The 12,570-nt window shown below is 47.9% G+C and overlaps 1 protein-coding gene across 2 annotated transcripts; it reads left to right on the top strand.

Moving 5' to 3' along the window:
- Positions 1-385: 385 nt before the first annotated feature.
- On the top strand, positions 386-9,556 carry LOC127567294 (lectin-like). Of its 2 annotated transcripts, XM_052009988.1 has the most exons (5): positions 386-439; positions 5,833-5,987; positions 6,378-6,518; positions 8,576-8,684; positions 9,400-9,556. In XM_052009988.1, exons 1-5 carry the CDS (start codon positions 388-390, stop codon positions 9,474-9,476), a joined length of 534 nt encoding a protein of 177 aa, XP_051865948.1. In that variant the 5' UTR covers positions 386-387; the 3' UTR covers positions 9,477-9,556. The 2 variants fall into 2 exon arrangements, 1 of the variants encoding a protein (XP_051865948.1); XR_007955858.1 differs by lacking the exons at positions 386-439; positions 5,833-5,987 and adding an exon at positions 5,672-5,764.
- Positions 9,557-12,570: the final 3,014 nt, after the last annotated feature.

The raw sequence follows: 12,570 nt of genomic DNA, 5'->3' as shown, positions 1-12,570 counted from the left end.
ATATTCATTGAACTCTAATATCATAAACACACAATGGGATGATAAATGTTTTCTGCAGCCTCTATTTCTCAGTGTTCAGTTACAGTGCAACATTCTACAGTCACACTTGGAGCTCACAAGTCATTCCTGTGGTTTCCTGTTCATCGAGTTCTAATCTGTCAGTCAGTGATTGGTCAGCGATAATATTTACATAGATTGGTCCAGCCAATTGGGGGATTGGTCCACTCCACATATATGGGGATGCAACAGCATTGGAAACCTCATTGACACAGACAGCTGGGAGAGAGAGAGGTGGGAATGGCAGCAGGATATCCCCACCTTCACTGGGAAACTTGACACTAACGATGAATTGTTTTGTTGTGTTTCAGGTTTGAGGAAAGAGACATGATGCTGGTGTGGGTTTTGGTGCTGACCGCACTGCTTGTCAGTGATGTGGCGGGTAAGGTCCATTGACTCCAGGAGCTTTAGAAATATATTGCTGTGAAGAATGAATGCACAGGCTCTGTGTTGGGACTGTGGGACATGGGAATTTGTGGATATTGGGACCAGTTTGGATGTAGTAGGAAATGTCTCTTATCTGGGGTACTCACCTCTGAGCCGTTGAGTTGGAAGATGAGTCAGAGACTCTCCTACACGTCAGGAGACAGAGATTTCTCCACAGTGATGCTTTGTGGGAAAACAAAGTTGCAGGAAGAGGGATGTGTGACTATTTGTCAGGAACCCAGGGAATGCAGAGAAGGAGGTTCAGCAGTCACTGGCCCAGTGCACCGGGTGCAGTGATCTCCCACCTGTGAGGGTGAGGACAAAGGTTTGAGGGAGGATGGCCAGAGTGCTGGCAATGGTACAGAGGGGTTTGAGGCAGTCCTGGGAGGTGGGGAATGAAGTAGAAAAAGAAAGGTTATAGTGGTGGGCAATTTCATAATTAGACTGACACACAATATCCTTTCGAAATGCATAAAGATGCACATGCTGGAAATCTGAAAATAAGGATGTAATTTTGTTTGTTTCAATGAGACAACCTCCTCATTCTGATAAACTAACGAGTATAACTGCAGTCTGCTTAATGTCTCCTTGAACGGTGAATCCCCATCCCAGGAATCAGTCTGGTGAACCCTCATTTCACTCCCTCTGTTCCCGGGTTCTCCTCCTTGAGGCAGGGAGTCCAGACCTGTGAACGATATTCCAGGTGGGGTCTCCACTGGGCCCCATGTATTCACAGTAAGATGTCTTTCCTCACCCACACAAACCCACTTACAATAAAGGCGAACGTACCGTTTGTCTGAAGCTCCATGTTAACCTGCACATTAACTTTCAGTGACTCAGGTGTTCCGCAAAACAGTCACCTCGTCTGCGTTTGGTCTCACCAATGTAGAGGAGGCCACACTTGGAGCACTGAATGCAGTAGATGATATTAACGGAGGTGCAGGTGAATCTCTCTCTCAGCTGAAAGGACTGTTTGGGTCCCTGGATGGAGGTGATGGAGGTGGTGTAGGGGCAGGTGGTGCACCTATGGCGGGGGCAGCGAAAAAGTTCCCGGGGTGGGAGCGGGATGGGTGGTGGGGGAGGTGAGAGGAGTGAACTGGGGAGTCTTGGAGAGAGTGGTCCCTGTGAAAGGCAGAAAGGGGAGGGGAAGATATGCTTGGTAGTGGGGTCCCGTTGAAGATGGCGGAAGTGGCGAAGAATGATGTGTCAGATATGTAGGCTAGTGGGATGGACTGTGAGGAGAAGGGGGACCCTATCCCTGTTGGATCTGGGAGGAGTGCGGTGTGCGGGTAACTCCCCCTCCCACTCCATCACAGATATGTCAGTCCTTGGCCTCCTCCACTGCCAGGAGAATTCCAAACGCAAACTGGAGAAACAACACCTCATTTTCCGTCTTGGAACCTTGCAGCCAAACAGCATGAACATTGAATTCTCCCACTTTAAGTAATGCCCACCCCACCCCACCCCCAAACATGCTTCTTCTTTTCTTCCCTTTCCAAGCCTATCTCTCTTTTTCTAACACCCTTTTTTTCTCTCTCCTTACCTTTGACCCATCCCCCGGTGATCTGCTCTCCCCTCCTCCCCCACACCTGCCTATCACTATCTATTACCTGCATCTACCTATCACCACCTTGTTCCCACCCATCTCCCCTCTTTTGTCCACCTATCACTGCTCTGCTTTTCCCTCCTATATATTGGGCTTCCCCTTTTCCGATCTTCACTCCTATAGAAGGGTCCTGACCCAAAACATTGACCACCTGCTCTTCTCCACATCAAAGTGTCTTTCAACCAGTAAATGCTGTTGTGAAGAGGGATCTCGGTGTGGTGGTTCTTGAAGTGCGGAGAGGTTCATGCAGGGAGAGTGAGCAGTGAGGAAGCCAAGTGATGTGTCGGCTGTAATTGTGGGAAAGTTGGAACAGAAAGTCTTGCTGATACTTTACAGGGTTTGAGTGAGACCCCTTTGGAGTGTGTCGTTTTTGTCTCTGTACCTGAGCAAGGACACACTCACCATGGAGACAGAGCCCCATCGATCCACTCTGATAGAATCTGAGGAAAGTTATGTGCGAGAGGGAGGCCCTTGGCCCATTGTCTCGGTGCGGGTGGAAACTCAACACAAACCACCTCACAGCAATGTGTCCATAGCACTGCTGGTCACAGCTCCTCAAATGTACATCTCAGTGTCTGAGTACTGTTAAATGTGATGGGGTTTCTGCCTCTACCGCCCTTTCAGGCAGACAGTTCCAGACACCCACCACCCTCTGGGTGAAAATATTTTCCACATCTGCCCACTAACCCTTTGAACAATGACTTGAATCCACCCCCTTGGTTGTTGATCTCTCTGCAGAGGGAAATATGTCCTTCCTTTTCTCCTGGACTCAGTCCTGATCATTTCATATGATTCAATGAAGTCTCCTCCAAACATCCTCTATTCCAAAGAAACATTCCCAGTTTATCCAACCTTTCCACCGGGCTCCAATTTCCCAGTTCGTACATCGAAATGAACAACACTGTGTGGGAGAGGGACACAGAAACAGCTGTGATGGAGGCGGGAGCAGGCTCGGGAAGAGTGGCTGCAGCTGACCTCACTGACTCAGTGAGTGAGCGAGTGAGTCTGCTCAGCACTCCCAGCGCTGCTCCGCTCGACCCAGTCCCCGACTGTTGCGCCTTGACTTGGGGTGCGGGGAGAGGAGGCACACGGAAATACCCCGTTCCCACCCGGCAGAAGATGCCTGCAGCCCTGCACCAGCCGGTAAATCCATCCCGCCCCCCTCCCAAACACACTTTTGTATATTTGGGCTGTGCAGGAGTCAGGTGTTCATAACCTGGGGAGGACGTGTCATGTAAAATACAGATCGAGCATATCCTTCCTCCTCTTATACTCCATGTCTCAGTGAATAAGGGAAAACATTTTTAACCATGTTATTGAACTTCTGAATTTAATGATCGGTGACATTCACTGCCAAGTCTCTCTGTTCCTCCAACCCCACTTGATATCCTCCCACTTACTGTACTCTCCCTTGCCTTGTTGCAACTTTGCTAACACCTTATCTCAAATTTCTCTGGATTAACTTCCATTTGTCATTTTTCTACCCAACTGACCAGATCATCCATAACTTTCTGCAGTCTGAACCTTTCCTTCCTCTCTGTCAATACACTGGCCAGTTTATATATCACAAGAAAAATTTTCATTATGGCCTCAACATTCAGGATGAAATTATTTGCATCTATTGAACAAAACAAGGGACTGAGTGCTGAGCCCTGTGGAACCCATCGGTTACAGCCTGTTCATCACAATCAGTCATTCACCACTCTCCCTTGGATCCTGTGAACCTTTACTCTTTTGACCGACCTGCCATATGGGACCCAGTCCACAGCCTTGTCTCCAGCAAACCTCATTGTTAACTTCCTGAATTCACCATCACCTGAGTCCTTCTCTCACCACTGAGTTTACAGCTGAGGTTTTTGGTCCCAGCTCTATTCAAGTGAAACCTATGCTAGTGGAATAGCTCCCTCTTTCACCACGACAGCAACCAGTGCTCTTTGAATAGAAACCCATCTTCCTCACATCAGTCTTTCAGCTACATATTCAACCCTTTGATTCATTTAAGCCGATGGTGTTTTGTGCGTATCTCAGCTGGTAAACCAGTGGTTTCGACCGGTGTGGGTCTGCTTTTCAAGTTGGACTCAAGCTGCTCATATTCCTTCAGCAGAAACTCCTCTTTAGCCCTTGAATTTCAATGGTTCTCACAAGGACCAAGACAACTGCATCATTCCCAGCCCCCAGGAGATGTCCTTAATCCTGACACAGGGAGGCAATACTGTCACTGGGACTCACGCTCATGGCCACAGAGGACGTTTGGGAAAAATCAGCCCAAATGTGTCAGAAAGGACCAGGGAGATTTTACTGAAGCTCAGCAGGCATTAGTGAAGGAAGATACAAGTATAACTGAGCACAGTGCCCTCCAAAGCTGAGGTATCAGATATTATAGTGGAGAGTAGGGAGGGTGAGGTTTCTGTCGTGGTCTTCACAGTAAAAGACAAAAAGTACAGGAAATGGTGAACACCCAAGGGCCTTCTGAGTGCGAGGAAGGAAAGGTCATTAAAAATTAAACTATTTTCTGAAATAAAAAGCATCAGATCTCTGGGCCCTAATGGGCTTACCCCAGGGAGTGAAAAAGAAGTGAGAGAGAGAGAGGTCCAAGGAGGGTAAAAGGAGCAGGACAGATGGACCCAGGGTGGGACGTCCATCAGGCAGCACCAGGAGGGCAGGTGAAGATTCTCCTGAGGTTTTCTGGGTGGGTTCGGCGGGTCTGCAGACACAGGAGGGCACGGTCGCTGGGACCGGGTGTGGGTGGGGGAATGTCACCTGGCAACTGGGCAGTGGGCAACAGTGATTGTTGGACGGGCTCAATCTCAGAGAGAGCGAGCAGCCGGCAGCTGGGGATTGGGAGCAGCGGAGTGGAGTGGGTGTGTGGGAATCAAGGGGGAAGGAAGAGGGAATGGCCGAACCGGGAAGGAGGTGAGCAATGGGGACAAAGTGGGTAGGAAGGTAGCTCAGGGAAAGGGGTCAGAGGGAGGGAGACTGAAGGAGGGGATCAGGGTGGGGAGAGGTGGGGGAGGGGACTGAGGGAAAGAGTGTGCAAGGTGTGTCTGTGGTCATGGGGAGTGCGTGGTCAGAATGTGTGTGTGTGTGTGTGTGTGTGTGTGTGTGTGTGTGTGTGTGTGTGTGTGTGTGTGTGTGTGTGTGTGTGTGTGTGTGTGTGTGTGAGCACATGGAAAGTCTGTTCAGCAGAGCCTGGTCCCCAGTGGACTTGGACCTCGTTGCCACCAGACCAGGACCTCACTCTGTCCAGACAGTGTGGCAGCTGGTGTGCAATGGCCACTCCATGTTGAAAGAAATCACACACTGACACTGTCCACTGCTTGGGAGGCAAATCCTTCTCGATCCTGATGAACAGCCTCAGAAGAAGAAGTGTACAGTCTTCCTTAAACATCTCCGTGCTGACTGTCCTTGATTAACCTGCACCGCTCTAAATGCTGATTTGTGCCATCCCTCAGATCCCTTCCCAACAACTTGCCCACTCCCAACGTCAGGCTGATTAGCCTGCAGTTCCTCCATCTGTCCCTTTCCCACCATTACAAGAGCAGGACTGGGGGAGATGACATGAGGACTGTATTAAACACTAGACCGGCCACAGCTACAGGCGGTGCTCCTTCCTCCCCTCGAGCCCTGACCTTCTGTGTGTCCATCAAGGTCCGGTGCTGTGAAACAGCAAAAACTGTGAGTATTTGGGACTGGTGCTTTGATTATTGCACTTGGTTTAAATCCTAATTCTCTTTCACTGAAAGGGACAAATAATTCCTTGAAAGTGGAGGAGATTCAGAGGGACCCTGAAAAACATGGAATATCCAGAGGACCCTGTGATGAAAACTGGTTTTATTTTTCTGAATTAAACTCCTGTTACAGGTTTTTCTGTGACAAGAAGACATGGCAGGAAGCTGAGGTAAGTCCCTGACACCAGTGAATGCTCTGGAAGTCCTGGGGAATATTGGTCTCTGCTGGTTCATTCCCATGAACTCACAGCACAGCCCCTCGTTGAATTGCCTGTGATGAGTCCCTGTGTTCCAGGGTGCGCTTCACTGCGGCCGTGGGCTCCGGTTTCTATCAGTCGGATCAATGGGTGAAATATTGGGGATTTTCGGGGAAACTCCACATCCAGGAGTTAACACAGTGCTGGTTTTGACACCAAGGACTTTGAAGAACAAGAACTCTGTTTCATGTGAACAAAGTTGCTGAATTTCCAACATCAGGTCGGATGATTTACTGAGGGGTCTGTAGAAGGATGAAAGATTCTGATTCTCAGCAGCAGATAAATTATTTCTCTTGTTTCAAGGACTTCTGCAATCACCGCCCACATTACGGACAGCTGGCTTCTGTGACCTCGAAGGAACACAACACATTCATTTCTAACGTGATTGGCGCTGTGAATGAAGACAAGCCAACTGCATGGATTGGCCTGAATGACAGATGCAAGGTACAGTTAACGATGACGTGTTACATTATCACCACAGATAGAATTACACGTGACATCCTGCAGAGTAACAGGGGTGTGGCAGTGCATTGGTTAAGTCACTGGGTGGTATCCTAATGATCCAGGGACACGAGTTTGAATCTCATCCTAGCAGCCAGGGAATTTGGATCCAAGTAAATAAAATGCAATAAATCTGGAGTAAAAAGTTACCATCAGTAACGGTGACAATGAAACTCCCAGACTGTTGTAAAAACTCATCCGGTTCACTGTTGTTCCTCAGGGTAAGGAATCTGTCATCCTTCCCCAGTCCAGCCTCACCGTGACTCCAGAGATCCATCAATGTGTGGACTCTTACCTGCCCTCTGAAATGGTCAGAGGATGATCAGGGAAGGACAATAAATGCAGGTCTGGCCAGTGTCACCACGTCCTGTGAACAAATCAAATCCCACATGTTTCTGTCCCTGTTTATGCTCCACATGAGCCTCCTCTCACCCTCCTTCATCTAACATGATCAGTGTGACTTTCCCTTCTCCCTCATGATCTTCTCTGTCTTTCCCTTAAATGTGACATCCTGATCTGTCTCAACCATCCCTGACCCCAGTGAGTCACATCGTGAACACTCTGGAGAAAAGGGTTTCTCTCGAGGAGCCTGCTGGATTGATCAGTGACTCTCTGATATTTATGGTCCCTGCTTTTCGACTGCACCACAAGTGGAAACATTTCTCCATGTCGAACAGATTGAATCTTCATAGTTTGAAGGAGGATCCCAGTGACCCCCTCGGACACCCCACACACAATCATCTGGCTTTAACATCCAAGTGTTCATTGCAGTTGTGGCTCAATTGTTACAGCAGGTAGACATTCAGAGAGAGAGGGAGAGAGAGGGAGATCACCCTCAGTCGCCGAGCTCAGTTTTGCTCAACATTTGTTGATAAATGCGGCTTCTCAGTTCTGGCACCTTTCCTGCAATTTCTCACCTTCAGTGGTGTCTCTGTACTCTTTCCGTAGAGTGGAGACCGGAACTGTGCGAAGGATCTGAGTGGATCTCAGCAAGTTTCTAAGTTTTACACAACTTCTCTGCTTTTGAATTCTCCTCCTCGAGAAATGATCTCCAGTGCTTTGTACACAATAACTCACTTTGCAGTCAAGATTGGTTCCCAGGAATCAGAATGTGAATGAAATCACTGCTTTCAAGAATTTGTTCAGATGGTGATAAAATATCTCTGGATGTTGGAGACAGCATCTGGATGTAGGATTGAAACTTTACGTGTGAAGAATGTGTGTGATTGTCAGAATTCACCACCTGCTGATTGCTTCAAGAAATTTTCTGTTACTATTACATGTCATTTCTTGTAACATTCTGTATCTACTCACAAACCCTATCTCTGCTCTCTCTGAAGTGAGAAGTGACATTATCAAATGTAAATAATCTGTTTAGAGGACGGAAACATTCTGTGAAATTTACTCCCCTGAGGAAAGGAGAGACTAAACCGTCAGACACATTCAAATCCCCTCTAGTCCTGTGGCTGGGAAGTGAATATTCCAGATGTGCTCCTGATCTGGGCTGGTTCCCGCAGGTGGGGGTGGTGGGGTGGGGGGTGTGGGTGATGTGCTCAGTGTTCCACTCCTCAATACATACACATCTGGATCCGTGCTACAACTTACTGCCTCCATTTCCTGTTTGGTTTGGGATTCTGTGTTCATTGCTCTGCAGATGTTTGAAGTTCCTTTCTGAATTGTTTCACCGTCTGTCTTTGAGAGATCAGACTTTGTATTTGTGTTCAGCGACTACCTTCTCCCTCACTGTCTGAGTTACCATGATTCCTATTCCCTGACCTTCACTCTCAGATCCAGTTTCTTTTGTTCCAAGCATTCTGTTACTTCCATGAGATTTCCCCCACCCTGCCAGTCCATCATTTAAAATCTCATTCACTGCCCTATTTGTCCTGGCTGCTCGTATTCTGGTCTCACTCCGGCTCAGGTACAGCTCCTACCTGTACCGTTAAGGTGCAGGTTACTCAGCATTCACACAGAGATAATCATTGATTTATACCCCACAGGAGGGGACTTTCACATGGATTGATGGATCTTCGTACAGTTACCAAAACTGGCATCAGGGTGAACCTAACAATAACAACAACGAAGACTGTGTGAACATTCATTATTTCCGTAAGTGTCATGTGACAGAAAAGTTATTTTCTTCGAAATTGTTTTTTGACACAGTATTGAAGAGGAGGTTATTTCAACATGCCGGCTGTTACACAGAGGGAGTGACCCAACACCATGAGTCCTGTGCTCAGCAGAAATGGACTGACTGCTCAGCAGTTAGAGGAGGATATATGGGATGTAATGCTGGGGTCTGGGGAACATATACTGAGTGTAACTGTGCAGGGGAAATGTACAAGGGGCGTGACACTGGAGTGAGAGGAGGTACAGTGTGAGATGGAACATAAAGTAAGAACTGAACACAGCCATAAAAGTGAAAAGAATGCCCTGAATTGCTGTAGGATGAAAACTAAAAGCAGAAACATTCTGCTCAACCTCTGTCTCACCCTGGTTAGACCGGACATACTGTTCTCTGAACCGTTCCATTTATCTGTTGCATAAAAGACTGAGAGGCATCGGAGCAGTGAACTTATCACAAAACACAGAGGCAGGGAAGATCCAACAGGCTGAGGCTTGTTCTCCACAAGAGAGAAGATTGAGGGGTGACCAGCCAAGGGCCGTTCTCACTGTGAAGGATCTATAGGGTGGATGTAGAGAGGATGTTTCCTCCTGTGTGTGAAACCAGGTTCACTGTTCATCAATGTAAAATTTGCAGAATTTGCAACATTTTGCTTGTGGATTAACAGGTAAACGTTGAATTTCTTTTCCCTGGTTCCAGATGATGGAACATGGAATGATGCACCATGTCAGAAGAAAATTGGTTTTGTTTGTTCCTACAAACTGCATTGTGGTTAGAAGTTTCCAGAATCATCCACTCATCCTTTCCACAGTGGATTCAGTGCCTTGATTTCTCTGCAGCCGCTCTCACTGCCTGTGGTGACTGTACCCATTTAGCTTCTCAGCCAATAATAAAGAGAATTGCATCTTGAGCTGTGTGTGTGGTGCTGTGTGAGTCCAGTTTCCAGCAGCCTTCCTGTCCCACTGTTGCTTCCCCCCAACCTCTGCACTCAGTGCTGCACTGAGGAGAAGGCAGCGCAGACTTTGCAAAATTAACTCTTTTCCTTCGGCCGCACCTGGTGTGTCGAGTCCTGGTCACCACGCACGGGTTTGAAATAAATGCTCTGGAGAGGGTACAGAGGGGATTTACTGGAATAGTTGCAGGGAACGAGGTTTTACAATACTGTGGATGGGTTGCAGAAGATGAATTTTGCAAACAATCCTGAGTCTTGACACATGACTGGACATGATCTGATGGAACTTAAGCCTTGCCCAACTCTCCAGTCCATGGGCTGAGGGAAGACGGGGCTCTGGGAGTTGAGGAATTTCCTGAACTGATATTGAAAGTGAATGAGATGGTGGGAATAACTCAGCATTAAACCACTCTGACCCACTTGGGTAGATTCACTCTTCTCACTCTTGTTTCCCATTCACTGAGCTGGCATTCAGTCCTCCAAAGTCAGTCAGTAAACTACATGACGCTATAGTCGACACACTTACTCCAGGGGCTGCCCACAGTACAGCCGGGATGTATCCTACATACTGTCCAGCCAGGGGGTTGCTTTCTGTACTGGCCGTGGATCAGCAGACCACTGACAGTACAAACCGAGTGGAGGGGAGAGTCACTGTTACCAGCAGCACACAACAAGAAACAAACACCCAGCGGGTAGCCTGACTGTGGGCAGCTGTGTCCTCCACTGAACCACTCAGTGTCAGTGGCATCAGTGACACTGAGATATGTCCTGACAGGGAGTGAATGCAAGTTTTATTTATTTAGGTGAAAGGCTGGTCTTTGTCTCTGAACCCTGATCAGAAGCAGGAATGAAATTGGAAGCAGGTTATGTAGCAACTGTGGAGAGAGAGATTAGAAATGCAACTCATTGACCTAAACATGATATTTCCTCCCAGTGACATTACTGAGGGTGCTCAGTTCTGAGTTTTTCCACTTCAAGTATTTGCTTTTCTTTCGGGAGCAGGGACCTGGGCAGATGTCCCTTGCTCAAGGTTACGGGGAGCAGTTGTACCAACCTCAACAGTAGATCAGTGTAGGATTCTGGTTTAAAATGTTTTCAGACTAACTTTCATTGCCCAGAAGTACATTGCTCTTTCATTTTCCTCAAATGGTGTTGAAGTGTGTTCAAAACAACACCTCATTACTTCAGTGGTTAGGTGACGTCTTCCAGCAAGAAGGACAAGGGGAGCAGGTGCACAGCAACCCCTCCCACAGCTTCTCCTCCAAGTTATGTTTCCAAGTCAGGCTGATGTGGGGTCATTTCTTCATCGTCACCAGGCTTACATCCTGGAACACCCGACCCAACAATGTGGGAACACCTTCATGACAAGAATGCAGCAGTTCAAGGCAATCTCTCCCCACCACCTTGTTCAGGGCAATAAGGAATGGACAACAAGTATGGGCCTTTCCAGAGACACCATAAATTCATCAACAGAAGTCAACCACAACAAAGTCTGAATTGGCCCAGTCATGCTCAGACCTTGGACTCCCCAACACAAGCCAACACTTTCAACCACTGTAACTGGCCCAAATCTCAAAGGAACACCAGCCTTGTGGAACTGTACGTCACCGGGTTGGGAGACTGCTGGGCACAGGAAGGACAACGATACACAGTATGGGAACACACACTGAACAAACACTACTACAGGCTCCTACAGGAGCACCTGTGGTCATTATGTCAGTTCCTTCATCCCAGAAACTAACCTAGTGAACCTTCTCTGCCCTCCTCCACTACAAGCAGATCCTTCCTCACACATGGAGCCCAAAACTGTACACGTACTCCAGGTGCACTTTCACCTGCACCCTGTAAAAGTGCAAAACTTCCCCACTTACACTCCATCAACCTCACAATAAAGGCCAACATCCCATCAGCCTCCCAAGTACTTACTGTACCTGCATGCTAACTCTGTGTTTCATCTACTCCACTCCCTGATCCTTTTGCGACACAACATTCAGTCGTCTCACTCTGTTCAAGTGATGTTTTGCTTGCTCATTCTTCCTTCCAAAGTGGATAACCTCACATTTTCCCACACCAGACTTCATCTGCTACCTCCTTGCCCACTCACCATGTCCCTTTGCAGGCTGTGTGCTCCCCACAACTTGCCAACCCACCTATCTTTGTACCATCAGCCAATCTGCTCAAGTCCCTCACGCCCAGTCCCTTCATCCCAGTCCAAACTGTAGATTATAAATAGTTGAGACCCAGCATTGATCCCTGTGGCATTGCACTGGTTACTGAGTGCCAATCCAAAACTGACCCATTTATCCCAACCCCCCTTTCTGTCAGTTGGACATTTCTCTGTCCATGGCATCACATCTCCCCCAGGCCTGTGTCCTCTTACCTTGGGCACAAGAGTTTGGGGGGTTGGTGGGATGTGGATGGAAGTGGGAGATCTTGTCAAGAGGCGGCTGTGTTACCGAGTGGGTCAGAGAAATATACACACACAACTCACATGTAACTAAACTCACCCTGGAAATCTTCACCTCCATAATAGCCCAGAGTGCCCACAGGTAGTGAGAGGCCAGGACAAACTGTAAAATGCAATATGTTGCATTGTCAAAGACAACCTGTCACCGGTCCAAGAACACCTCCTCACACACTGACATTCTTTTTTGAAACAGACTGCTGCTTTTAAATCTGGCCTCACCACTGGCTCATCAACCAGTAAGCCATCCCCAGGCTCACTCTGTGTGCACGGGCCTCAGTTACACAGGACTAGAGAGCAGCTCCAAGGATTCGGTGGCTTTTGCATCTTTACAATGTCTCTGTTAATAGTTAATGGTAAAGCACACAACAAAATCCCTCATGGCAGGCTGTTCCAGAAGATGAAGTCACATGGATTCGATGGTGACTTGGTCGATTGGATTCAAAACTGGCTT

Source organism: Pristis pectinata, unplaced genomic scaffold (assembly GCF_009764475.1).
Source record: "Pristis pectinata isolate sPriPec2 unplaced genomic scaffold, sPriPec2.1.pri scaffold_99_arrow_ctg1, whole genome shotgun sequence".
In the NCBI taxonomy this organism is placed as follows: Eukaryota; Metazoa; Chordata; class Chondrichthyes; order Rhinopristiformes; family Pristidae; genus Pristis; species Pristis pectinata.
Note: the sequence above shows the minus strand (reverse complement) of the source record. Positions and strands in the feature narration are given on the sequence as shown.